The sequence below is a fragment of the Dasypus novemcinctus genome, chromosome 13 (genome assembly GCF_030445035.2).
Source record: "Dasypus novemcinctus isolate mDasNov1 chromosome 13, mDasNov1.1.hap2, whole genome shotgun sequence".
Lineage (NCBI taxonomy): Eukaryota > Metazoa > Chordata > Mammalia > Cingulata > Dasypodidae > Dasypus > Dasypus novemcinctus.
This window is the reverse complement of record NC_080685.1, coordinates 85,985,882-86,013,092: the sequence shown is the minus strand read 5'-3', so window position 1 is coordinate 86,013,092 and position 27,211 is coordinate 85,985,882. Positions and strand designations below refer to the sequence as shown.

At 52.6% G+C, this 27,211-nt stretch overlaps 1 protein-coding gene across 3 annotated transcripts in view; it reads left to right on the top strand.

The window, feature by feature from the left end:
• CACNA1S (calcium voltage-gated channel subunit alpha1 S) overlaps positions 1-27,211 on the top strand; it is a 72,374-nt gene that overhangs the window by 4,901 nt on the left and 40,262 nt on the right. For all 3 annotated transcript variants that reach the window (XM_058274937.2, XM_058274938.2, XM_058274939.2), the window contains exons 3-10: positions 12,770-12,909; positions 14,229-14,371; positions 14,550-14,702; positions 16,622-16,827; positions 18,124-18,227; positions 24,552-24,697; positions 25,108-25,189; positions 26,768-26,928. In XM_058274937.2, coding sequence (XP_058130920.1) covers positions 12,770-12,909; positions 14,229-14,371; positions 14,550-14,702; positions 16,622-16,827; positions 18,124-18,227; positions 24,552-24,697; positions 25,108-25,189; positions 26,768-26,928 — 1,135 coding nt within the window. The remainder of the gene's footprint in view (positions 1-12,769; positions 12,910-14,228; positions 14,372-14,549; positions 14,703-16,621; positions 16,828-18,123; positions 18,228-24,551; positions 24,698-25,107; positions 25,190-26,767; positions 26,929-27,211) is intronic.

Sequence of the window (27,211 nt, the reverse complement as noted above, 5' to 3'; positions counted from 1 at the left end):
TTCCAGAACCTGAGAACTGAAGGGTGAGTTGAGAGCCAGCCTCCAGGGCGCGAGCTCCGGTGGTGCACAGGCCTCGGAAGGGCCCCGCGCTTGGCGCCGCCGGCGCCGTACTGAAATCCTCAATGCTTTTGACTTTGCATTTATGTTTTGTAAGTGAAGTTCAGAGGGACAGTGGCGCACCCTGCGGGGCCTCTTGGCCTTGGCTCACTCTTGGTCCCGTCTGCCACTGCCTCCCAGCCTCCCAGGAGGGATATGCAGCCCATCCTTGCCCCTGGGCCCCCCGGCCGCCTGGCAGGGGCCTGGGTGTGGGTGTGGGGAGTGTCAGGGTTGGGCGGACTTGCTCTGGTGTCTCAGGGCAGGAAAGGGCCTGCCAGGGTGCCTGGCAGACTGGGGCAGTGTCGGGCCTCTTCCCCGCCCTCTTCGGGGCACCCAGCGTCTCCTGGAGAGGCGGTCGCAAGAGGGCTCCACTTTTCCGCCTCTGGCCAGGGCGTGGTCCGGCGGATGGCAGGAGGGCTAACCGGAACCGGTGGGCTGCAAGCACCCAGCACTCTGGGAGGGGTGCCTGCAGTGTCTCCTCAGTATCCCCATGCCCAAGGGGTACGGGCCAAAGTAGGCAATAAAAGATGGCAAGGCAGGTTGACAAAGAAACTGTGGAAGGAAAGAAAAAAGCTTTATATTCTGGTACCTTTTATGACACTTTTTCCTATTTTGAACAAGGGGTCCCCACAAATTAGGTGGGGTCCTGGGTAAGGAGTTAGAGCATGGAGGAGAGTGTTGTAGAAGGGCCAAGCAGGAAGAAGTTTCTAGGCTAAGGGAGCCGTGGGGTCAAAGGGCTGAGGCAAGAGGTAGACCAGATGGGGTTTTAGAAACATCCCTCAGGCTGCCACGCGGAGCACAGATGGGGTGGTTGGGGGGAGACAGGAAAACTGGTGAGGAGGCATCTGAAGTTATCCAGGCCGGAAATGGGGACGATGACTGGAACCAAGGACAGGTGCTTGTAAAACGGACAAGTTAAGTGATGTTCAGGAGTGGAATCAATGGGAGTTGGTGACCAACTGGAGAGGGGGTGGAGGTGGTGGGAGGGGAAGAAGAAGGCAGGGGTGACTTGGGTTTCAGGTTTGGGTGACGGAGCAGAGGGTGGTATCACTTATCGAGACAGGCAGCCCTGGAGGAGCAGGCGGGGGTGGGGGAGGAGATGGACACGCTGAGGCCTGGGGGCCCGTGTCCGCCAGGCGGTTGAACATGCAGCTCTGAGATTTTACAACAGAGATACCCAGAGGTGTCCTCACTTTGGGCAATGCCAGACTAGCTGGCGCAGTGAAGGGCAGGGGTGTCAGGAAAGCTGCCCACAGCGGCCTCGTGTGCCAGGCAGAACCGTGGGGTTCTGGGAGGGGAACCCTGTGCCCTGTCCGGGAATGGGCACCCTGGGAACCTGGGTGCCCGTCCAGCCGCTGTCTCCTGCCTCCTTCACCTTTCCACCAGCGCAGTGGCCTGGAGCCCCGGCTTTCCTGGGAGCACTCCTGGGAGCACTCCTGTGACTCTGCCAGGCCCGTGTCAGTGGGGGGCCCGGAGTCTTCCCTGAATAGAAGAGGAAACTGAGGCACAGAGTGGGCAAGGAGTGCCGGGTGCACACAGCGAGTGAGAAGGTATCAAGAAGAGAATCTGGGCGTGCTGACTTCTTGGCCAGGAAATCTGCCCCTGCCTCCTCTGGTCAGGTAGAGGTCTGCTGAGGGACACCACGGTGGAGGGGAGTCGGGGCTCTGAGATCAGCCACGTTAGGGCAGCAGGTGGTCAGGGGCTGGAGCGCATGCTTCTGGGGCCAGGCCCACACACGTGCTAGCTGTGATCCTGGGCAAGGGACTTAATCTCTCTGTTCCCTCGTTGGTAAAATGGGGCTAATAGTGCACCTTCCTGATGGGGTTGTGATGACATATGAGCATATTAATATGTGCACAACTTTGAGAACAGCGTCTAGTATATACTGGATGTCTTATAAGATAACATTTTATAGACTCAGTTTCCTCATTTGTAAAATGCGGTTAACTTTCGTATTCTTCAGAGACGTTCCTGGGTGAGACAAAAGCTTGTAAGTTGCAGCACCTCACCTATCAACACAAGGGACTTTAACCGTACACGCACCGGAGGGCCTGAGTGTGCTCCCCAGCCACAGAGCGGCTGGTTGCCAGGACTGCCAGGTTATTCTAGATTCAAAGGTATAACCCCTGACTGCTGTGGCCAAAGGATTATTTCAGATAAACTTTTCTTCTTCGGCCTTGCCCACCATTTGTTCCTGATTTCTCTTTAGCCCTTCATTTTCCCTTCTCAAAACATCCAGCTCACCTGCAAGGCTTTCCTGGCCACTCCTCCCCATCCTCCTGCAAATCATCACCATCCTCTTCATCATCACCATCAACAACATCCAGTATTTGTGGAGCACTTGCATCATGCCAGGCCTTCTAATGCTTTATGTGCATTACCTCATTTAATGCCCACAAGAAACCCCCAAGGCAGGTATTATTCTTTTTCCCATTTTTACAGGTGAGTATACTAAGGCACAGAGAGGTGACGTCACTGCACATGCCCAGTTGGGTTAGGTGGGCAGGAACTCTGCTGGGCTTCTGGACATGGCTCGCTGGATGTCAGAGGAGGGAGGACCATGGCGGTCTCTGCTTCCCCGGGGGGGTGATACAGGAGGGGTCACCTGGAGAGCAGAACCCCAGCCCTCACCCACAGTCCTGCTTTCTCTCACCTCAGGAGTTGTAGTCAGACGCTCAGAGCATCTAGCCCCAGCGAGAAGCCTGCCTCAGGCTTGGCAAGCATGTGCCTACCATAGCCACCCAGAATTTTCCCAGGAGACCTGACACAAGCAGCTCACAAAGAAGCACCATATATCAGTGAAGTAGGGGGGTGGAATAGTCATTGAGCTGTCACTGGGGCCAGCGAAAGGGCAGTGAGATGTCCAAGGGAAGCTGGAAGCCAAGACCAGAGCCCAAGGCCCTGGCTCCAAGGCCAGCCCCAGATCCCCCAAAGCCAGCTCTACTCCTGAAGTTGAGTTTGCTCCCCAAGTTCTGAAGGGGCCTCCTTCTATGGGGTACACCTGATTAGATTTAAGGACACCTCTGAGAGGGCCACCATCACAACCTTGGCCAGTTGAGGGGACCCGCAAGGAAAGCAACAGTGATCAGAGCTCCCAATTACTGGGCATGACTAAGAATTGGTTACTTTGCTGCACTGCCTCATTTTGTCCTCAAAGGAACCCTATGTTAAAGTATAATTTTCAAAGTTAAAACCATGTCTCATAAAAATACAGCAGGAACACATGTCAAAGATCAACTCACTTCATTAAGAACAAGCAGGATAAAGCTGGTTCCAAGAGAATTAGAGGAACAGAAGTGTTGTTGTTGTTTTATTTTTGTTTTTGCTTTTCAAAAGTTTTATGATTGGAGAAAAGAATGCTGGGCTAGGATGGCCGGGTGAGATACCACCCTGGTTAAGGTGCAGTAAACCTGTAACTGTAGGAGTTATCTTTTCTACCAGGAAGAAATCATTTGCGTCTCTGCAAACAGAATAGCTCGAGGCAAGCAGAGGTGCCTTGGTTCTCAAGGGGTGGGCCCAGGGAGGAGCTCTGCCCACCCGGGGACCTCTGGCAATCTCTGGAACTTGGGGCGGGGGTGGGGGTGCCGCTGACCTCCAGGGATGGTGCTCAACATCCCACAATACGTAGGACCACTAGCTCCCCACAACGAAGCATTATTCAGCCCCCAATATTAGCAGTGCGAAGGCTGAGAAGCCTGCTCTAGATAATTAAAGACCCTTGGCCGGCCTGTTAGGCACACAGTGCTCTCGCACGACACTGCAAGGGCACAGCGCCCTCCCTTCGCCTTCTTCCCCAGCTCTGGGTGAGTTTCCTTACAGCTCAAGAAGGGCCTGCGGGCGGGCGGTGGGGCAGCGCGGGCGGTGCTCGGCGGGGGCGCCCCCTTCCCGCCCGCCCGGCGTCAGCCTCCTCCGCCAGGCCCCCGGTACATTCCCGCGGTTCAGGTTGCAGCTCTGAGGATGCAGAACCCTCTGGCAGCCGCCGCGGGTTTCTTTTTATAGGGCCCGGAATGTGCCCGCAGACTCCTGCGGTCGGGGGGCCGCTCGGCCTCGCCGTCTGGGGGGCTCGCGGCGCCCGCAGGTCCCCAGCTCTGGGATGCGGAACCTGCGGAGTCCGGGGAGGGCCCAGCCCGCGCCAGGTCCACCCGGCTTCTCATCCCCCCAGGGGTGCAGAGCGCAGACCGGCCCAAGGTCTGCGAAATGAAATTAGATCCGGCTGCTGGCCGCCCCCACAGCCCGCTCTCTCCCCCCCCACCGTGGGTACCCCTCTCCCCAGGACGAGGGGCTGGGACTCCACGATTACCTGAACAAGAAAAGCCTCTAAGAAACCCTGGGCACTGGTTCCAAGGGGTGTGGTGCTCAGGAGCGCCAGCGGAATACAAGGGGCTTCCGAGTCAAACAGGCCTGGCTTCTTCTAGAAGTTATGGGCAGCTTTTAAAACTGTGAAAATGGGCCCACAATCCCCACCCTCCCAGGACTCTCGGATCAGTGAGACCACGTCACGCCCAGCCTGGCACACAGGCATTGCTCAATAAATGCTCATACCTTTAGTCCTCACTGCAGAAGTCCCACTGGGCCCAGGCCTGGGGAGGCTTTGGCAGACGCTGGGGCCAGGGGGCTGGGGGCTGGGGGCTGCAAACCCACCCAGCCGTCCCAGGTGTTCTATTTCTCGCCAGCTGACCTCTTTCTCGCCCTCCCCACGCCGGCCTGGTGGTCGAATCCTGTCTGGATTCGTTTGTAAAAATGGGCCTCAGGGTACCCACCTCCCAGGGTTTTGGCGAGGATTAAATCTATGTGGCTAGAAAAGGCCCTGGCACATACTGGGTGCCTAATGCATCCTAGCTACTAGTATCACTGTCACCCAGGACAGAGCTGGGGTCCTGGGTTGGGCGCTCCACTCCCCCCTCCTGCCCCCTCAACACCACCCCAATTGCCAGGGCCCCTTCCGGCTCCTAGGATAGGGGAGACGGGGGCTGGGGGGGATTGGAGGGGCCTGGACAGCTGCACCCAGGTGGGTCTGCGCCTCCTGGGCCTGGAGGGAGTGTGGTGGCCCAGGTGGGAAGGGCCACGTGGGAGAAGGGAAGGGGGTGAAGTCCCTGTTGGGAGAGGTGGGAAGGCAGAGACCTGCCCAGATCACGTTTATTTGGGTGACGGTGCGAGAGACTAAATATAGCCACCTCCCTCACTCCTCAGCAGCTCATTTTCCAAACCTGGCTGCTGAGGTGGCCGTGGAGTCGCCAGGGCTCCTGGGCACCCCGAGAGTGGTGTGGCCGCAGCGGCCAGGCCATCAGGTGGCTACCAGAAAGCTGGGGTCTCGGGACTGGCAGGTGGGGCAAGGGGGCTCATCCCCCCTGCCGCCTGCAGCCTTGGGCCTTGCTTCACCTCACCAAGCCTCATTTTCCTGGAAATAGGAGGAGTGTAGCAGGACTGAACTTCAGTCCACAAACTGCCACCGTGTTCCCTATAAACCAGTGTTATCTGGATTCAGGGCCACAGGCGGTATTCGGGGTGCTTCCAGCCATCCTGCTTGCCCTGGTGCGGGGCCCAGGCTCTGGATCTCAGAAGGGCCTGGGGGAGTTCTCAGCGCTCACAGGCCTCTTCTGTCCACGTGACTAAGGCCACATGGCCCCCTCAGGCCCACCTCTGCTGTCTCCATGCAAAGTCTAGGTGCAGGAATCGATGGCAAGGCTGGGCCCTGCCTTGTCGGGCCCCTGGCCTTCTGCCCCACCTTGCCCCATCTTCAGGGTGCTGTGAGGGGACAGGTGCCAGGTCTGCTCTGCCCTCGAGATCTCCCAACCCAGGGTGACTGTCTATTGCAATGTGAGGTAGTTCTCTCTCTTCCAACCCATTGCTCCTCATGATGGACTCAGGCTTAGAAAACAAAGGCCTGGAGGCCGTGACAGAAACCTCTCTCAAGGCAAGGAAGCTCAGTGCTGCCGCCTGCTTAAGGGAGACAGAAAGGAGATGAATCCAGGAGGAAAATCGTACTCAGTATTTAAAGTATCTCATAATATTAGCACTTGTCCAGCCTACCTCATGTGCTTGCTCTGAGGCCCCTAGGAGTGAAGGGATGTGATAGTGGCCTTGGCTCAGCCCACTCCTAGCGGAAGCTCCTGACACAGCTCCCTGGGCTCCCCCACCCTCAGCCAAATCCACTTTGGCTCCATGAAGCAAATGCACCTTAAAGTGTTAGCAACAAATATAAGTCTAATGCCTACCAGCGGGGTTTGTGTCTTAGCAGCTCACAATTCCTTGGCCCTGAGGAAGGAGGCTTTTGGCACAGGCAATGGAGAAGGCATAGGGTACAGGGCTAGGGGGCTTTTAAACTGTGCCCACTCTGACTCCTCTGTCAGCTCCTCCCCAGACTTGCCCAGCACTGTAGATCCCAGAGCCCTCCAAAGAAGGCTCCGGTGGCCGAGGGACCTGGAGTCCAGGCCAGCCCTCCTGCAAGCCACAGTGTCTGCATCAGGGACAGTGCCTGCAGTCACCAGTGGGGGGAGAGGGCATGGTGACAGCTGCCTCTGTGGTCCCAGACAGGGAGCCGGGGGCCGGCAGGTCCCTCTGGAGATGGCTCCCCCGGTCTTCTCACAAGGCCCAGGCATGCCGGGGCAGGGAGGGGCGGGGAGGAGCAGTCTGCGTGGAGACAGAAGATTCAGCCTGAAAATAGGAGGAGGGGGTGGGGAAGAGGAGGTGCTGTCTAAGCCCTGCTTTTTCCAGCCCAACCCTTTGGGAGGGCCCAGCGCCAGTGCCTCTGTAGCAGGTGCAAGGGTTGTGGGGGAGGGTACCATGCCAGGCCCACCTCCAGCCAAGCATGGCCCCGGGGAGCTCGAGTTAAAGAAGAGAACTCCCTTGAAGGCAAAGCTTGGTAATAAAGGCCTTGTAGGGAGCTGGTGATGAAGCTCTCCCCTCACCAAGTCAGGCAGGCACCCAGTCCTCCGGGAGCTCAAGGGACCTGGGGAGACAGGGCAGAGGGGGTCTCCCCTGCCCTGATGTCAGGGCCTGAGGTCCAGGTATCCCTCCTTAAAATGGAGATCCCAAGGTGGCATCTGCCTCTGAACTATGCTGCAACAGAGATTACAACTTTCCATTGTTCATTTCTTGAGCGCCTACTGCGTGCCAGATGCTAGGCTGTACTCTAGAGCCGAGCTTCTCCGATGACCTGTGGGGAAGGACCAGTTTGTTGTTTTTAACTTTCATTCATTGGACCAACACGTACTCCAACACTCCTTCATAGCTTGGGGCATTGTGGGACTTGCCATGTGGCTTTGACAAACCCAAAATGGTCCATTCCCTCTTCAGTGAGGCGAGTCTACCCACGTGCTTGGACGTGGCGACACATTTCTGTACAAGTTCCCAAATGTTCACTCTCAGTACCTGTACTTAACTCATCTCGGAGGGATAACAAACACTTCACGGACCAGCACGGGCCCACAGTCCTGAGGGGCGATGCACGAGGACACTGATGCGTTCATTCAGTTGGAGATGATGTTGCAGTGAATGAAGCAAAGTCCCTGCTCCCGTGGACCTTATATCTAGTCAGGAGAGAGAGATTTTTAAAGGAATTAATAAATATGTAGCATGCCAGGAGGGTATATCTGCTAAACAGAAAAATGAAGTGGGCTGAGAAGGTGCTGGGTGGGTGAGTGGGTGGCCAGGAAGACGTCAGTGATGAGACAGCCAGCCAGGGGGCGTCCTGGGGACGAGCCCACGCAGAGGGCACAGCCTCAGCTCAGGTGTGTTCAGCTGGGAGGGGGAGGAGCACACACCCCTGGGGCAGGGCGGCCTCTTCCAACCACAACCCCCCCCACCCACCACCGACAGAGGCTCGCAGCGGCCCTCTTTGGAGGGTGTCCCTTGGCTCTTTACGCAAATGCTATTAGCAGTGTCACATCTCTCCTGTTCTTGGGGCAGGACACCATGGAGAGTCCCCACAGCAGGGGTTCCAAGGAGGCCGCAGCGTGATGGGGGCGTGGAGAGCAGGGCAAGCTTCCAGGGTTACAGGCGCTGCGGGCACGGGCGGGATTCTGCCTCGGGGTGGGGGGTGGGGATTCAGAAGTTGTTGTTGTTTTCTTATTATTTTTATCATGGTAAATATATACAGCATAAAATTTCCTATTTAGCCACTTTCGTGTGTGCAGTTCAGTGGTGTTAATCACAGTCATGATGTGCTAACATCACCATCAATCATTACCAGAACTTTCCCATCACCCCAAACAGAAAACGCTGCACCCATTAAGCAATAGCTCCTCATTCCCTCTAATCTACTTTCTTTTTTTTTTTAAGATTTATTTTTTATTTATTTCTCTCTGCCCCCTCTCCCCCACCAGTTGTCTGCTTTCTGTGTCTATTTGCTGTGAGTTCTTCTGTGTCTGCTTGTATTCTTGTCAGTGGCACCAGGAATCTTTATCTCTTTTTGATGTATCATCTTGCTGTGTCAGCTCTCCGCGTGTGCGCCGCCATTCCTGGGCAGGCTGCACTTTCTTTCGCACTGGGCGGCTCTCCTTATGGGCACATTCCTTGCACGTGGGGCCCCCCTATGCAGGGGACACCCCTGCGTGGCACGGCACTCCTTGCACGCATCAGCACTGCACATGGGCCAGCTCCACACGGGTCAAGGAGGTCCAGGTTTAGAACCATGGACCTCCCACGTGGTAGGCAGAAGCTCTATCAGTTGAGCAAAATCCACTTCCATAATCTACTTTCTGTCTCTATGAATTTGTATGTTCTTGTTATTTCATAAAACTGAGATCATACAATATTTGCCCTTTTGTGTCTGGCTTATTTCCTGCAATGTGAGGTCTTCAAGGTTCATCTGTGTTGCTGCATGTATCAGAACCTCATTCCTTTTAATGGCTGAATAATATTCCATTATACGTACACACACACACCACATCTGTTGATGGACACTTTTGTTGCTTCAGCCTCTTGGCTGCTGTGAATAACACTGCCATGAACATTGGTGTGCACACAACTTTTAAGGGTCAGAGGAATCTTAAATGATGAGCAGTTCTGCTTGGGCGATGGGCCTCTGCGGCACTGAGGGGCTGCGGTGAACAAAGGTGCAGTGCCTTGGGCAGCTGGGGAGCTGGGGCGCTGAAAGTTAATCCCCATGCCTGGTGGGGTGCAGTGTGAGGTCGGGCAGGTCAGCAGAATTCTTGTACAGAAGGCTCTGGATTTTATCTGGTAAGCAGCCCAGGGCCACTGGAGACCTGGAGGCAAGGAAGCAGGCAGATCTCTAGAGAGAAGGTGGCGTGGAGTGTCCTAAGGCAGCAGGTAACTGCAGATGCGGGGGGGGCAGTGGTGATGGAGAGGAGGGGATGGAAACAAGAGCTATTAGGGAGTAGAAAGGGCTGGACTTGACGAATGGAGGGGCCCGGGGGAGAGCGAGAGGAAGGAGTCTGAAAGACCCCTGGGTTTCTGGCTTGGGCGACTTGGTGCCGTTTGCTGAGACAGGGACACATGAGGAGGAGCAGGTTAGGGGGAGAGGAGTTCAGTTTTGCACATGTTGAGTTTGAGGAGGACGGAGCCAGCTGTGGGAGCCACCAATAGGCATGACCTCATACAACAGCTCTGTGAAGCCAATGGGACGCAGTCCAGGAGGCGGCACAGGCTGTCCGCAGGACTTCCCAGGAGGCCCACGTGTCCGGTAAGAATGGCGGTCAGCCACCCTGGCCGGGGCTGAGAGGCAGGGGTCTCTTGCTGGATCCCTGACTCTGCCATAGCTCCTCTCTGTAGCCTGAAAGCAACCACAGACCCAGTCTGGAACTGTTTCGCCATCTATAAAGCAGGATAGAGTTCCCATTCCACGGCCACAGGATGAATCAGACACCAGAATGCCCAGTGTTGTAGGTAGTACACAAATGTCATGTACAAAGGTAGCGCATACTGCCTTATTACTTCTCTGTAGCAATTCATGATGCCTGCTATGATGGGCTCAAATAAATGTTTCCTGGTTTTGACTCTTTTTAAAAAATAGAATGGCTGTAATTTATTGGGCACTTGACAATGGTAGGCACTTGTCTACAGCGTGCCACCTAATCCTCAAGATACTCTTTAAGGTAGTAATCATTATCTTAGCTCAGTTTTACAATTGAGGAAACAGGTTCACAGAGGTTTAGGAACTTCCCTAAAGAAACAGAGCTGGTGAGACATTCTACCAAATGCCTACTGCCTCCCACCTGCTGCTGCTGGCAGGCTCTTAGGGTCCTGAAAGAAACGGGAATGTTTAGGTAAAGTGGATGACTGATCTCGGGGAGACGGCAGGCCTTGCCCAGTGCATCCAGTCCAGAGCTTAATAAAGATCTGTGGGATGGATGCCCCTCATTCCTCTGTAAATGACTGAGCCCAGGCTGGAAGGGCTAGGGGACCAACCCGATGTGACACGGCCGACAGCTTTCCTATGACTTCCATCCCCTCCTGGACAAGGGTCCAGGCGGTGTGGACACACAGCATTGCTCACAGGGTTGCTATGGTTGTGCATGCTAATTCCAGGCCCCCAGCACAGGGCTTGGGAGAGCATGTGGGGAGTTCTGTGCCTTCAGAGCTAATGGACTGTGGTACCTGAATGACCCCGTCCATGGGCCTGCAGCCCGTGACAAGCCCGCTTGGGGCCAGGCGGTGGCCGGACAGGCAGGGGCAGGTGCAGGCAGCTCTCGGTGTACATGGCTGGCTGCCTGGCCTGAGAGCACTATTTTGGGCCCCGTTTTCCCTCCCATCAACTCACACCTCCCGTCTGAAAACTTAAACGCTGACTCCACTTTACTCTTCTCCCTGTGCGGTTCCCTTAATTGTGTGCGGACTTCCAGGAAGCCTGCTGCAGGGACCTGGAAGCTGCCTGAATCCAAGGAGTGCCTCCATCAGTGTCCCCAGCCCTGCACCTTCCAGCCGGGAGCATTCCCAGTCCCACCTTCCTCTGCAGTTGCCTTTTATGGAGTTGCTTGCCCTAAGCTGTCCACTTAGTATAAAGCACCCCCCCTCCCAGGAGTCCCTTTAGAGAAGGGCATGGCTTTGCATTTTTATTGCATATTATCATTTTCTCAAAGAAGAAACCTTTGGGGTTACAAACTGGTGAAAGGAATTGGGGTTGAGGCTGAGGAAAGCAGGTTCATATGTGCCTCAGTTTCCCCCTCTGTATAGAAAGGGAAATCACATTTTCAGGAAAATTCTCTAAATAACTAATTTGGAGATTTGTGGGGCCACGTCCATATTAACGAGCAATTTGGAGACCTCTCCCCTTGCCTGCACACTTACCCACTGTCACCAAGTGAAAATAAATTCTCTTCCTAATCACTAACGAGGTAGCCAGTTCCCTGATGCGGTCCCACCCAGAGTGAAGGAATCGGGAATCCACAATATGAAGGCTTTTGCCCCCAAGTGTGCTAATGGGGAGAGACCCTAGCTGGAGAGGGGCTTTGCTGGGGGTGGGCGCCGGTGATTGAGATGGTAATGAGGGGCTGAATTGTGAGGCGCAGACCCTTGGTCACACGGCTCCAGGGGTGCCGTTCAAGTTGTTTTCTATGTGCTGAGTACTTCCTGGAGTCCTGCAATGCTGCAGCCCTCGGGAGACCAGGAAGACGGGTTTGACATGGGGAGGGGTCAGAGCTCTTGCAAGCTGCCCAGCCAGGGTTCCAGCGGCGGGCGAGGAGGGCAGGTTCAGCCTGGAGCCCTGACGGAGGGGCCTGCTTGCTCGGTTGGAAACAGCTCTCACCTGGGGCCAGCGGAGGGGGACGGGTGGCCCCAGCAAGAGTAGGTTAGTGAGCAGAGCAGATGAGGCTACAGGAGAGCCGGGCCTCCGGCAGGGTGGGGCTAAGCTGAAAGCCCCTGCCTCTTACCTGCAGGGCGTCCTCAGACACTGTACCCTCTCCCCTCGCCCTGCATCATCATGCTGGTGTGATTTAAGGGGCTACCCACAAGCAGCTGGTATAGGGGCGGGAGGTGTGCTGGGGAAGGTTACAGGAAAAACTATTACAGGGCCAGACCCTGCCCAGCAAGGGAGGGTCAGCTGGGAGTTCAGAGAAATCCACCCCCACCTCCTACCCTCATTCCACAGGATGGTGGGAGAAGAAAAAGGCCCAAACTGGACACCAGTGGGGGAAGCCTCATTTGAACCTTGGACCATTCATCCAACTCTAGGCACTGGATAGAGTAATGGGAAAAGTGGGTGAAAGCTGCCACGCCTCATAGAGTGTGTTTTCTAGTGGGGAGGATAGATAATGAGCAAAATGAGTAAGAAATATATGGTATTTTAGCTGGAGGTAAGTGCTAAAAAGACAAAATAAAGCAGGGAAGAGGAGCACGAGATGTTGGCGGGAGCCGAAATGGCACTCTGGTGGCTGGGAAAGGCCTCTGTGCGGGCTTTTGAGTGAAGCTCTGTGGGAAGTGAGGGAGTGTTGAGGGACAGGGTAACATCCAGATGCAGGGATAGCAAGTGCAAAGGCCCTGAGGCAGGAGCCCGCGTGGCAGGGCTGAGGAAGAGCGTGGAGTCCAATGTGGAATGGAGAGTGCAAGGGAAGCCCCAGTGGAGATGAGGTCTGGGAGGTAAGTGGGATGAGGCAGGGTGGCGAGATCCCAGAGGGCCTTGTGGGGCGTGACGTGGGCTTCGTGTGACGCCGAGGGGACAGGAAGGTGCTGGAAGGTCTTGCTCAGAAGAGGTGTGTGACTGCGTTTGTTCCTGCAGGAAAAGCTGGAGTATTTCTTCCTCATCGTCTTCTCTGTGGAAGCCGCCATGAAGATCGTTGCCTACGGCTTCCTCTTCCACCAGGACGCCTACCTGCGCAGCGGCTGGAACGTGCTTGACTTCACCATCGTCTTCCTGGGGTGAGGCCTGGCTGGGGGGGACTCGAGGCCGGAGGGCCTTCCCCAGGTCTCTGTGCCCACCACAACCGCCACCATCGCCAAGGCAGGAGGGACCCTGGGGTTGCGCCAACCCCCGCCGAGGGGCAACCCCCACCCGAGGGTGGCGCCCAGCGGGGTGCAGCCAGTGTTCCGCGAGTGAGTGAAACATCGCCCCACGCTGGCGGGTCCCAGAGGCCTTCCCCACTGGGCATTTTAAATTCCTTTATTCTTTATTCATCCCACAAAATTGGAGACCACGTGTGGTTCCAATAGCTGGTGGTTTCTAGATGTTCCTAAGTGCCACAACCTTTGTCATTTATCCATTTATTCCACGGATTTCCACTGAGTGCCTGTTATTTGGGTTCACAAAAACGGACATTCAGTTCCTTCCCTCCAGTAACAACCACCTAATTAAAACAGCAGCATTTATTGAGCACTTACTATGTGCTTTACCTGTGACATCTCATTTAATCCTTACAAAATCCTCTTCTTTTCCCCACTTTTTGGAAAAGGAAGTCCAGGGAAGTCAGGCAACCTGCCCAGAGGCAGTGCCAGGATTCAAACCCAGGCGGTCTCAGCTCCAGAGCCCAAGCTGACCTTCAATTCAGCAAATGTTAGGCTAACACCTCCCCGTTATCCAGGGCTGCTTTAGGCACAACAGGGAAGATGGAAGAATTCTCTGACTCAGTCTCTGCCCTTAGTGAATTACCCTGGTTGGAAGCCAAGACAAATGTATACAGAACAGTAGAAGGTCAGAGAGCAGCAGCACGCGGCGCAGCCAGCGCGAGCCGACCCCTTGGGCTCAGTGGTCAGAAGAAGGATTCGTGGGAAGGCAGGTTTGAGGTGGCCTCAAACGGTCATGGAAATTTGAGTACATTGAGAAAGGAGGAAGAGGGGAGCAGGAAAGGAAGTAGGAAAGGCACTTTATCAGGAAGTGCAACGCCAGGAAAAGCCCGGAGGAGAACTAGCGTCACACTTTCTTCTCGGGGCCACCCCTGAGTGAGCGGCAAGGTACCCTCAGCCCCACCCCCTCCAAGAGGTCCACGTCCCTCACCCGCCCCGTCAGCCCCCAGGCAGACCCCACGGGTGGCTCATGGTGCTCTTTTCACCCTGTCTGCCCTTGGCCACAGAATTCTGTTCAATAAAATGCTACCGATGGCCTTTCCCAAATCATCAGTTAGCAGCTAATGAAGCCCAGTTGTCGTCTCTCCCAGACCCGTGAGCACAGCTGGAAACAGGCTCAGGGTCCCAGACCACTGGGGCAGGGGCCCCTCTGACCGTGGCCCCCTTCTCCACTCCAGGGTCTTCACTGTGATTCTGGAGCAGGTTAACATCATCCAGAGCAACACAGCCCCGATGAGCAGCAAGGGAGCCGGCCTGGACGTCAAGGCCTTGCGAGCCTTCCGCGTGCTCAGACCCCTGCGGCTGGTGTCGGGGGTGCCCAGTGGGTGGCAGTGCCTCTGCAGACCCCCTTCCTCCTCTCCCGTCCTGTTCCCTTGTCCCCAGGTCTGGGACCCCCCTCTGACCTTGGTGTCCCAGAAGCTCCCGGCGCTGTATACAGAGGGCGGGCCACGAGGCCTAGAGCAGAGCTGACTTCTCTCTCCCCGCCCCGCCCGCCGCAGGCCTGCAGGTGGTCCTCAACTCCATCTTCAAGGCCATGCTGCCGCTGTTCCACATCGCCCTGCTGGTCCTCTTCATGGTCATCATCTACGCCATCATTGGGCTGGAGCTCTTCAAGGGCAAAATGCACAAGACCTGCTACTTCGTTGGGACAGGTGAGCTCCTGGCTGGACTGGGGAGCTGGGGAGGGCCTAGGACAAATCGAGACGGGAGGTCAGCCTAGCAAGGGAAGAAGGGGGGTTAGGCCGTTGCTTCCAGCCCTGCTGGCCTGGGGGATGGCTTTCTCCTGGACAAGTGTCAGCTGGAGGAAGGACAGCCCTGCGTGGAAACGGGGCAGGGACTGGGCTGTAGCACCTTCTGAATCTCACCGCCCCTCTCAGCAGACACACAGATGCCATGTGTTGTCTTGGGGCTTTCTGGATTGAGATGGGGCCTGAGGAGTTTAGCTTTAGTCCAAGCAGGTCTCCCCTCAGAGTCAGGGGTCCTCAGAGCAGGGGACCCACGGAGGACGAGACCTGGGGCCAAAGAGGTCACCTGTAGGGCTGTCAGGGGTCTGGGGTGCACTTAAGGGAAATTAGTTAAACCAGCAATTCTCAAGCCTTTTTGGTGTCATGACCCCTTTACACTCTTAACCATTACTCGGTGCCAAAGAGCTTTTGTTTATATGGTTTTATCTATTGATATTCACTGTATTAGAAATAAAAACTGAGAAAATGTTGTAATTTTTATTAATTCATTTTAAAAGGGTAGTAATGAACCCATTACATGGGAACTTAATGTTTTTGTGAAAAATCACTTTTTTTTCCAAAACCAAAACATTTAGTGAGAAGGGTGCATTGCTTTGCATTTTCTGTAAGTCTCTTTAAGCTCTAGCTTACCAGAAGGACAGTGGATTCTCATATTTGCCTCAGCATTCGGTCTGTGGCAATATCTGGAAAATGTCACTGTACACTCATTGAAAAAATGGGTGACAAAAAAGCATTTAACTTCTTAGCCTTCCTATGAAAAGAGTTCTGACCCTCTTCCTGTACTTCGAGCACTGCTGCCTTACTCTGACAGCCGTGACCTCTCTCAGGAGAAGCCCTGCTACCACAGCCACAGCATCTGACACAAAAGAACTGCACAGGAGGGCGGAGACCGCCTTGATTTGCAGCGTTTCCAGAGGCTCCACTCACCTCGTTGTGCCTGCTGACAACAAGGAGACAGTCAACACAAACCCCAAACCCAACTCAAAGCCTAAATTCTGATACAGCTCTCAATGGCTCCCTTCCTAATCCACTGCCCTTTCAGTTTATTCCCATCACCGTAACAACCTACATCCGACAATAAGCATCAGGACAGAAAGGAAGGGACTTTCTAACACAACCTTCAAACCAAATTTGTATGCCCTGCCCCGTGCTCTGAGTTCCTGATGGGCACTGACCAGCGGCGCTCAAATGCCCTTCATGGACCAGGGCTCCTACTTCACGGTGTCAGGGACCCTGTCAGGACTGCCGATGTCCTCCCACTCCCATCTTCAGTCTGGGGAAGGGAGGACATTCCAGTTCTGATGTGCTAAGCTGATCTCTGAATGCAAAAGGAGACTAAAATGGCCTGGGAGAAAAGGGAATACAGGATGGCATCAAAATTGCAGGATTTGGCGACAATGAAAGCACCATCCCTGGGAACAAAGAGGAAGGCAGGTCTGTTGGGAACTCCCCTGAGAGCAGACCCCTGCCCCGTTAGGTGGCTGTCTTATAGAGCTCATCCCAGCCTCCTTCGAGTATCACCATTTTAGCCTCTCAGAACTCTCTCATCACAGTGCGTGAGCTCCACCCTGCCGGGCAGCTAGCTGCCTCCTTGTTTCAACTCTCTGGATACAAAAGTCTCTCATGGACCACGAACCCCAGAAGCAGGAGCCCCAGGGAGGCCCTGACGCTTGGTTTCTGCTGCCTGTAGATATCACTGCTGAATCCTCAGCCCCAGGCACTCATCTGTCCCCATGTGGGAGCGTGGAACGGTCCTTGGCATTTTCAGCAGTGTGTGCTTTTTTAAGCTGCAGTTGAGCACCTTTTCCTTGTTCCTCCGCCTCCAGATATCATGGCCACGGTGGAGAACGAGAAGCCCTCGCCCTGCGCCAGGACGGGCTCGGGGCGCCCGTGCACCATCAACGGCAGCGAGTGCCGGGGCGGCTGGCCGGGGCCCAACAACGGCATCACCCACTTCGACAACTTCGGCTTCTCCATGCTCACTGTGTACCAGTGCATTACCATGGAGGGATGGACCGACGTCCTGTACTGGGTGCGTCTGGCCGTGCCTGCCTGGACAGGGTCGCCCTATCCACAGGCCTGCGAGGGGAGCCGATGGGGGTGCTCTCAGTCACCCAGAAGTCACCTGCGGGCTTCCCTGCGGCTCCTGCTCGCCCCTCCCTGGGAAAACTGTATCGGGGGCACGGGCCCCTCCCAGCCCCAGGCGTGTGTCCCAGCACCGTTTGGCACTCCCTGTCGGTGTGGGACCCAGGCAGGGTAAGGAGTGGCGCCCTGGAGCTCTGTGGGCTCTGGTGTCCTCTCTTACCTGTTACCTATGCCTGGCTCTGACTCATTCCTGATGGCCTGGAATTCCAGGCTCCTGGGGGGAGAAAGGGCCCTTTGAGCCTCTCTCTCTGCTCTGGCAAGACTGCTTTCCCATGTTAATATTATCAGCTATCGCTTTCCTCAGCTTTAAAATAAGGATAAGAGTACTTCCTGCACCGTGGGGGATAGCTGAGTTACAATAGTGCCTGCCTGGCACGGTCAGTACCTTTAAGGGTTTACTTCTTGGGGTGTGTTTATTTGGTGTTATCAAGAGCCAGAGTGCATTTCTGACTTAATCCTCCAGCAGTGGACCCCACTGTTCCCATTTGGGGGAACTGAGGCTCCGAGAGGCTGTGACTTGCCCACAGTGATGGATCCAATCAGCAGCCGAGCCAAGAATGGGCCGCGGAGCCCCGCGGCTCCAGTCCCGGAACTCTTAGTCGCCAGGGGATCATGTCCATGGCGGGGACATGGTAACACTGTCAAATTCCTTGCAAATTTGCAGGATTGCTATGCATATTTCTTGGAAGCTCATATTAGGGAAGCAAATTATTAAGCATTTCAAAGGACTGTCACGTGTTGCTCGGCCTCTGTTACAAGCCTGTGAGGAGAGAAAGCACATATCCTCCCCATTAGACAGATGCGGTAATGCTCAGAGGGGCTGGGTGACTTGCCTGGGGGTGCAGGGGTTGTTCAGGAAGGAGCTGGAACCTCAGGCCCAGACCTTTTAGTGTTTCATCTGTTTTGAAACATTTAGCTGTAAAGAGAGCAACTGGAGATGGCATCCATGAGGAAGGCACGGCAGGCAGGGGGGAGATGCCCTGGTTGGAGGGAAATGGGGTCTGTCTTGCCCGGCCAGGGAGACAGTCAGCAGGTTTTGGGAGGTCCTGAAAAGTTCCCCTCGCTGGGCTCAGAGGGCTTCGCTCCTTGTCCCCAGGGTCGGGTGGAGTCCGCGTGGGCAGGCTGGGGTAAGGGGCCGAAGCCCTCAAGCCAGAGGCCAGGCTCACAGCTCTGTTTGAACCAGGTCAATGATGCGATTGGGAACCAGTGGCCCTGGATCTATTTTATCACCCTCATTCTGCTGGGATCCTTCTTCATCCTCAACCTGGTGCTGGGCGTCCTAAGCGGGTAAGGAAGTTCAAAGGCAGCAGGGAGGAGAGGACAAAGAGGAAGAGGGGAAGGAGAAGGGGGAGAGGAGAAGAAGGGGGATGATGAGGGGTGCAAAGGAGGAGAAGAGGGGGCAGGAGGAGGGGAGAGCAGGGGAGAACAGAAGGGGATGAAGGAGGAGGAGGAGCAGCAGGGGGAGGAAAGAAAGGATTTGGGGGAGGAGGAGGGCAAGAAGATGTGGGCTAGAGCACTGGCTCATCTCTGGGTCTTCTTTAGCACCAACTAGGCCAAAGCTTTCTCTCTGGTTAGTGAGGAAGAGATAGACAATTCAGGCAGGAGCCCACCCCCACGCTCAATTTCCTCCTCCCCACCCCAGATGGCTCCCTTGTCTGTTTGCTCATTGGTTGCTTGTTTTTGGTTTTGTTTTTTGTTTTGGTTTGTTTGTTTTTCTCATTGTTCATTGTCTCTTTTGTTCTTTCTTTAGGAGGCACCGGGAACAAAACCTGGGACCTCCCGTGTGGGAGGTGGGTGCTCAACTGCTTGAGCCACATCCACTCCCTGCTTGGTTTTTTGTTTTTTTTTTGCTCATTGTCTGCTCATTGTGTTTTTTTTCCCCACATCAACAACTTTTTTCATTAGTGTGGTATATTCGTTGCACTTGATGAATACATTTTGGAGCACTGCTATACCACATGGATTATAGTTTACATTGTAGTTTACACTATCTCCAGTCCATTCAGTGGGTTATGGCAGGATATATAATGCCCTGCATCTGTCCCTGCAGTATCATTCAGGACAGCTTCAAGTCTTGAAAATGCCCCCACACAATACCACCTCTTCACTCTCCCTGCCTTCAGCAACTCCCATTGCCCCTGTCTCTACATCAATGATATCATTTCTTCCATTGCTAGAGTCACAATAATTCTATAGTAGAATGCCAGTAAGTCCACTCTAATTCATATTTTGTTCCTCCATCCTGAGGACCCTGGGATGGTGATTCCTACTCCACCTCTAAATTGAGAGGGGGCTTAGCTCCCACATGGCTGATGGACGGGATTTACCTGCTTGCAGTTGTAGACTCTCTTGGTTCCTTGGTGTGGTGGTTGACCATCTGTATCTCCTTGTTAACTGACCTGGGTAAGTCCAATGAACTGGAGAGTAGGTGCTGCATCTCTGCTGAGGCTCAGGGCCCAGCTAGCACATGGACAGTCCAGAGAGTCAAGTCTCCTGAGCATACACCAACCCCAGCACCAATCACAGGTTCAGTAAAAGTGACAGAAGACACATGCGTAGAGAAGTCACATCTGAGTCCAACTGTGTCGCACTAAGGAGCACAAATTCCAAAGTGGGGCCCACTGGCAAGGCACTGAACTCCAGAGCCATCTGCCATGACCGTAGGTCCTGGGTGTCTCCGTAGCCCTCAGGAGCACCACTACCTGGGGTTGTATCTCCTTTGGCTGTTGCTGAGATCCTGCTGAGACATGCATAAGCACGACCCCTCTGATGACCTCCCAACTCATTTTAAAGTCTCTTAGCCATATAAACTCATTTGTCTTTACCATTTCCCCCTTTTTATTCAAGGTCTTTTTCTAGTTGCATCACTCGCTGGTGCTTGGTAGTAGCTCCTCAGCACCAGGGAAGCTCATCCCCGGGAGTAATGCCCCACACTGCGGGGAAAGTAATGCATTTATGTGCAGAGTTTGGCTTAGAGAGTGGCCGCATTTGAGCAACATGGAGGCTCTCAGGAGGTAACTCTTAGGCACCCTACAGCTCTAGGCCTAGTTGAAATTTCAGGCACACAGGCTCATAAGCACAGTCATCAGTATCAAGGGCCCATCTTTGGACCATCCTTCTTCACTGGTCTTTGCCCTTGCACTTGGGGGATTGTTGCTGTTCCACCGGGGAATGCGACAGAGCTCCCCAGGTTGGGAATTCAGCACTCCCTCAGTTGTCATGTGAAACTCTACCCACTATGTCAAACCCAACAAACATCTGAACATATCTATACACTCTTTATGCATTCCCTGGAGAACTTCCCCCTCCCCAGCCATGCATCCCCCATCAATGACACCCCACACCAGTGCTCCTCCCCTGCCATAGTTGAACCCCTCTGTGATCCAAAACTTTTTCAAAAGTGAAGCCTAATATATTGCCAAATTCAATTAATAGGAAAATGGAATAGTAATGATAGGTTTAAAGTATAGAAATAAAATACATAATAATTTAGAAAAAACTAAAATAAAGTGAAAAATAAAATGGGGTATTAAAAAATGAAAAATATCATAAATTTTTTTTCATGTTTTACCTTTCATCATTGTGATAGGTGTTGCCCTGTATGTGCAGTGGCAAGGCAATCTCTTCCATTTCTTCCTCAGAGTCTACATTCTTTTTATTATTATTACTATTATGTCTTCAAAAAAGTTTTAGGTCACAGTAAAGTCACATATAGAATATAGGGGGTTCCCGTATACCCAACATCAAACCCTTTTCCCCCAGCAATGATCTTTTTACTTGTAGATGTTATATTTGCTACAACAATGTACAGATATTGAAACATAGCTACTACATTCCATTATGGTTACATTATGGTTTACATTTTAGACTGTACTCTTTTATAAATGTTTGGTTACATTATGGTTTACATTTCAGACTATATACTTCTATAAAGTTTTGGTGAATTTAACATGGCCTTTATCCACCACTGCACAATCATGCAGAACACTTCCATTGCCCCCCCCCCCCACGTACCCTCTTTTCCATCTATTCTGTTCTTCTCTCCACCTCCCCTCAGGGCCCACAGTGACAACCAAGCTTCACTGCTTGAAGGACAAGACACATAGATACTTGCAACAATGCTGAGGGCTTGACTCTCTAGTCTGTCCTCCCCCATTGGGAGCAAACCATGCTCCCAAGAGACACCCTCCCCTCTGTTTGAGAACATCAGGCCTTCCCAGGATGGAGGTATAACACCTTCCTGCTCATTGTATGGGTCTCCACCCACTGATATAACACACCATGACAAGATGAGCACTTACACACTCCCTAGAAGCCTGCCCCAGGTGCACCCTGTGCCAGATGCCCCCCGTCAGACACCTTAAATCAGTAACCCTTCCTTACTGTATTTTCTAAAGAGTTTTGTCAACATTATAGTTTCAAACATGTACCTGACAATGTTCCTTGTTCACCTGCTCCCCCCCAACCTCTCCCAATTCCATGGACCATCTGTCCCAACCTCCCAACCCTCGCTTCCCTCAAGCCTGCAAAACCCAACACAATATTATCCCTATGCCCCCATCTTATCTCTTTACTGCACAACTACTTATCTCCACTTTATCATAGATTTCACCCATGTGGGCGTGGGCTTGCAACCTTTCTCTCCCCCCTCTATTTCCTGTAAGCCTTTCTTCCAGTCTCTAGCTCTCTGAGACAACTTGATTTGTTTAATTCCTGTCAGAGAGGTCATGTAGTATTTGGCCTTCAATGCCTGGCTTGCTTCACTCAACATAAGGTCCTCACATAAGGTCATCCATGTTATCCCATGTGTTAGTACTGTATTCCTTCTTACAGCTGAGTAGTCTTCCATTGTATGTATTTACCACATTTTGTTTATCCATTCATATGTTGATGGGCATTTGGGTTGATTCCAACTTTTGGCAATAATGAATAATGCCACTGTGAACATTGGTGAGCATATATCAGTTCATGTCCTTGTTCTCAGTTCTTCTGGGTATATACCCAGCAGTGGAATTGCTGGGCCATATGGCAAATCTATAGCTAGTTTTCTGAGGAACCACTAAACTGTCATCCACTATGGCTGCACTATTCTACATTCCCACCAGCTGCAGATGAGGGTTCCCTTTCCTCCACATCCTCTCCAGCACTTGTAGTCCTCTGTTTTTTTAATAGCCTCCAGGCTAATGGGTGTAAGATGGTACCTCATTGTAGTTTTGATTTGTGTTTCCCTAATAGATAGTGATGTTGAGCATCTTTTCATGCACTTTTTATCCATTTATATTTCTTCTTTGGAGAAGCATCTGTTCAAATCTCTTGCCCATTTTTAAAATGGGTGGTTTGTCTTTTTATTTTTGAGATATAGGATTTCTTTATATGTGCTGGTTATTAGGCTCCTATCAGATATATGGTTACCAAATATTTTCTCCCATTGGGTAGGCTGTCTTTCACTTTCTTGATAAACTCCTTTGAGGTGCAAAAGGCTTTAATTTTGAGGAGGTTCCGTTTATCTACTTTTTCTTTCACTGCTCATGTTTTGGGTGTCAAGTTCATGAACCCATTTCCTATTACAAGGTCCTGTAGATGCTTCCCTGCATTGTCTTCCAAGGTCTTTATGGTCTTGGCTCTTATATTTAGATCTTTGATCCATCCTGAGTTGACTTTTGTATAAGGTGTGAGATGGTGTTCCTCTCTCACTCTTTTGCATATGGATGTCCAGTTCTCCAGGCACCATCTGTTGACGAGGCCACTCTCTCCCAGCTGAGTGGGCTTGGTGACCCTGTTGGATATCGGATGACTGTATATGCGAGTTTCTATATTATATATATCTCATTGTCTGCTCATTGTCTTTTTGGGTTTTGTTTTTTGTTTTTGTTTGTTTGTTTGTTGTCTGCTCATTGTTTGTAGGAGGCACCAGGAACTGAACCTGGGACCTCCCATATAGAAGGCAGGCACTCAACTGCTTGTGCCATATCAACTCCTCCAATTTTTTATTTTCCTCCCTTTACCTCCTCAAGTGTTCTCCAGCCCTCCTCCTCTGCCCCAGGACCCCAGCCTCTACCCCTGGATACGCATAAGCAGATACTCAGCACTGCAAGGCAGCATAACCTTCTGGTTAAGCTCACAGTCTCTGGAGCTGGACTGCTCAAATTTAAACCCCTGCACTACTGCTCTGTAGCTGTGTGACCTAATTACTCAACCTCTCTGTGACTCCATTTCATCATCTGTCAAATAGGAAAAAAAAAAGAATGATTTGACAGTACATATTTCGTAGGATTGTTATGAAGACTGAATGAGTTAACGTAAAATACCTAGAAGAGAGTCCTGCACATAAGTGCTAAGTCCTAATGGTTGTTATTAATGAGAGCTACTCTCTCTGAGACAGCCCAGCTGAGGCCCCTCCAGCCCAGCCAGAGTGAAGAGGCTGGAAGTGACCGCAGATCCTTTCCCCATTGGCATCACCCCGCCCCAGAGACTTCCCCCCAAACAGTCCAGGGATAGAATTCAGGGGCTCTGTAGACTTGAATAGGAAAAAAAAGTCTCTATTTTTCATTAACCTCTAACTGAAATTTCTTGTTTCCTTTCATTATTAATGCGGACAACAAACCACGGTGGATTAGCAGTTCTGTGACTTGTTCCAATAGAAATCACATGTCACATTAGAGTTGCTGCAAATATTTTTTACACTCTATTTTGAAATTATCATAGTTTTTAAACCTGTGATAGCTCTTATTAGTTAACAAAGAAGCGTATATATTACTCTATGGCAAATTTTAAAAATATTTTGATAACTAAGTTGTAATATAATTGATTCTCTTTCTCATGCTATGATTCTATTTTGTGTGTTTAAAATTATTCTGAGAAGGGAGCCATGGGTGTCACTAGACTAACATAGAGGATCTATGGCACAAAACAGCCAAGAGCCTCTGCCTACGCTCTTCCTTTCCAGGGGACAGGCTCTGGGCGGTGCTGGGGTCTCTGCCGGCTGGGGCGGGCTCAGGGCCATGTGACCTGCCCTTGCCTCTCAGCCCCCTTCCCCAGACGGTCGTGTGGAGCCTCGGCCTCTCCCCTTGTGCTGCCTGCTGCCCAGGGCTGCCCTCTGCTGGTCGAAGACCCCTGGCTGGCCCTCAGGGTAGAGAATCAGAGCCTTTCCTTCCAGAGCTGCCACCTGGTTTCTTCCAGGCCCTAGAGAAGTGCTCCCAGGCCAAAGGTCTGTAAGCATAATTAAATAAGGGTAGCTCAAAGAGTGTTGGCAGTAAGGGCCATTTGAGGACCCATGGCTGATTTGGTGAGGGCAGTGTGGACTGTCATGCCTTTAGCCCCTAATGCCCCAGGGTAGCCCCAAAACAAGGTAGGAGAAAATGAAAGCAATGAGATGAAAGAAATGAGAAAGAGGGCCTGAGAGCTCCAAGGCAACCTGAGAAATAAAGCCTGTGAGTGGGTAGTGAGAGGGGCTGCCCCTCAGTGCTTCGAGGGACACTCGGACCCTAGGTGGCACGCCTGGAACAGAAGGCTCCCGGCCCGGCAGAGCGCGCCTTCCCCGTTGTGGGAGGCTCAGCCCTTCTCCGACCCCTCTTGTCTCCTCCCCTCCCCTTCTCCTCTTTTCCATTTCAGGGAATTCACCAAGGAGAGGGAGAAGGCCAAATCCAGGGGAACCTTCCAGAAGCTTCGGGAGAAGCAGCAGCTGGAGGAGGACCTCCGGGGCTACATGAGCTGGATCACGCAGGGCGAGGTCATGGACGTCGAGGACTTGAGAGAAGGTTTGGGCCCAAAAGCTGTCATCAGTATCCCTTCCCCAATGGAGCTGCAGCTCACGGTCTGCCCCCAGAGGGTCCCCACCTCAGTTAACGCTCCGGCAAGCCTGTGAGGTTCAGCGATCAAGTACACTATTGGCATTATGCACTTAGAGGGTAGGTGGCTCGCCCAAAGCCCCGCACCTCCGAATTGTAGAACAGGTATCCTGACTCGGAGCCCAGGGACCTTCCCGCTGTACCAGGCTGACGCGGGTTCTTCCGCTCTTGGGAATCTGGGAAAGCACAGAGGGATCCCGGGCCCCCAGGACCCCTTGCCGCAGGTGTCCCAGTCATCGTGCCTCTCCAGGTGTGCCTGGCTCCGGTCTGCAAGCCCAGGTGGGTCCGGAAGTCTGGCCGACTCTCTCTCCTGTCCCCAGGGAAGCTGTCTTTGGACGAAGGGGGCTCCGACACAGAGAGCCTCTATGAAATCGAGGGCTTGAACAAAATCATCCAGTTCGTGTAAGTATCTGCCCGTCGGCCCCGCGGGCTCCCAATCCCAAGCTCCCTGAGACAGTGGAGTTGGGACCCAGTTACCTTTCCCCTCAGTGGCTCTAGCATCGCCTTCCTGATCCCTTAGAAAGGCAGCCCTTCCGAGAAAGGAAAGCCAGTTCTTGCCCAGGGGGCTCTGAAGTGACAGGACCCTCAGAGGAAGTGCAATCAGAGAGGGCGCCAAGCAGACCACCTGCTTACGGCGCACATCAGCGCAGCCGGGGCTGCGGGGCGCGAGCACGCTTGGCTGGTGTCTGTCAGGGTCGGGGCAGCGTGGAGCTGGGCGAGGAGAGGAGGCTCAGAAGCCCCCGCAAGGGCCGAGGGAGGGCGCGTTGCAGGGGCAGAGCAGGCAGCTCTTGAGGAAGGAGGCCAGCTGGGTCCAGGGACACTCCTGGTTCTCCAGCCTTTATTTTAAAGGAGGTTGGTTGGTCTGTCTCCTTTTACAAATGCCCACATAATTGTGCTTTTAAAAGATTAAACACAGAGAAATATATGAAAGAAAAGGTGAAAGTCCTCGCTGCCCTTCAGCCCTTCTTCAAAGAGGTAACCCCGGTGATGGCTACCTTTTTTATGCTTTCATTGTTCTTACACACACACACACACACACACACTGGGGCTTTTGTTTTTGCAGAACCCAGACAGTGACGAGCACATAGGAGGTGCCCACCAAAGATTTGTTGATAAAATGTGATCTCCGTATGAATTGGTGACTTGCATTCTTCATGTAAAAATATCTATTGAGGGCACCGTTTCACATCAGGATACACACGCACACATGCACACATATATACACATACTCACATAGCACACCTTCTCTTCATTGGATGCAAAATATGCCACAGAATGGCTACACCATTATTTATTTTATTTTTTTAATATACTTTTTATTTTTTTAAAGATACTTAGATTATGTAGATGTTACATTAAAATTATAGGGGATTCCTATATGCCCCACATAATTTATGAAATGAGTCTTTCCTATATTTGGTAATGTAAGCAGTACTGCAGGGAACATCCTTGTATGCAAACTGTTGTGCATTAAGTAGGAACATTTTTGCTGGACAGATTCCTAGAAATGAAATTGTTGAGTCAAAGTGTCTATCGATTGTAAACATTGGTAAGTGCTGCCAAGTGGCTCTCCATAAAGGCTGTACTAACTGTGAAAGTACCCTTTCCCCGCACCCTCCCTAACACTGGATATTAATTTGTTAAAGAATGGCTTTCCGAATGGGTAAAATGTAATATCTCAGTGTTGTTTCAGTTACAATTGAAATGTATACAGCACCTACTTTATGCCAGGCACGGTGCTAAGCCTTTCGTTTGCCTTCTCTCATTTAATTCCCTCTGAGATTGGCATCATTATTATTCTCCTTTGAAAGATGACGAACTTGGCAAAGTTTTAAATCTGTCTGACTCAGGCCTTTAGCTCCTCTCCTGTAGCTGGAGGGGCCCAAGCATGGCCAGAGTTTGTCAGGAAGTAGTGGCAGGATGGAGGGCACTTGGAGTGAAGCGGCTCCCACCCCATCCTCCTCGGCCTCCTCCCTGCAGCCGACACTGGAGGCAGTGGAACCGCATCTTCCGCTGGAAGTGCCATGACATCGTGAAGTCCAAGGTCTTTTACTGGCTGGTGATCCTGATTGTCGCCCTCAACACCCTGTCTATCGCCTCAGAGCACCACAACCAGCCCCTCTGGCTGACGCATCTACAAGGTGAGATGAGAACACCTGCAAGGCTGGGAGAGGAGAGAAGTGGCCTGGTGCCAAAGCTGGACAATGGCATTGCAGGATTTGCAGAAGTTGATTAGATATTGACATTATTTTTCTAGAATTTTTAGATTATTGGTGCTGAATCATATGGTCTAGCCCCCTCCTTTTACAGTGGGAGAATGGAGGTCCCAAAATGCGAGGTGACACACCCAGCTTTCCCCCTCTTGGCATTAGCAGGACAATAATAGCAGTTATTGGGAAACCTCCAGCTGTTTGCCCAAGTGTC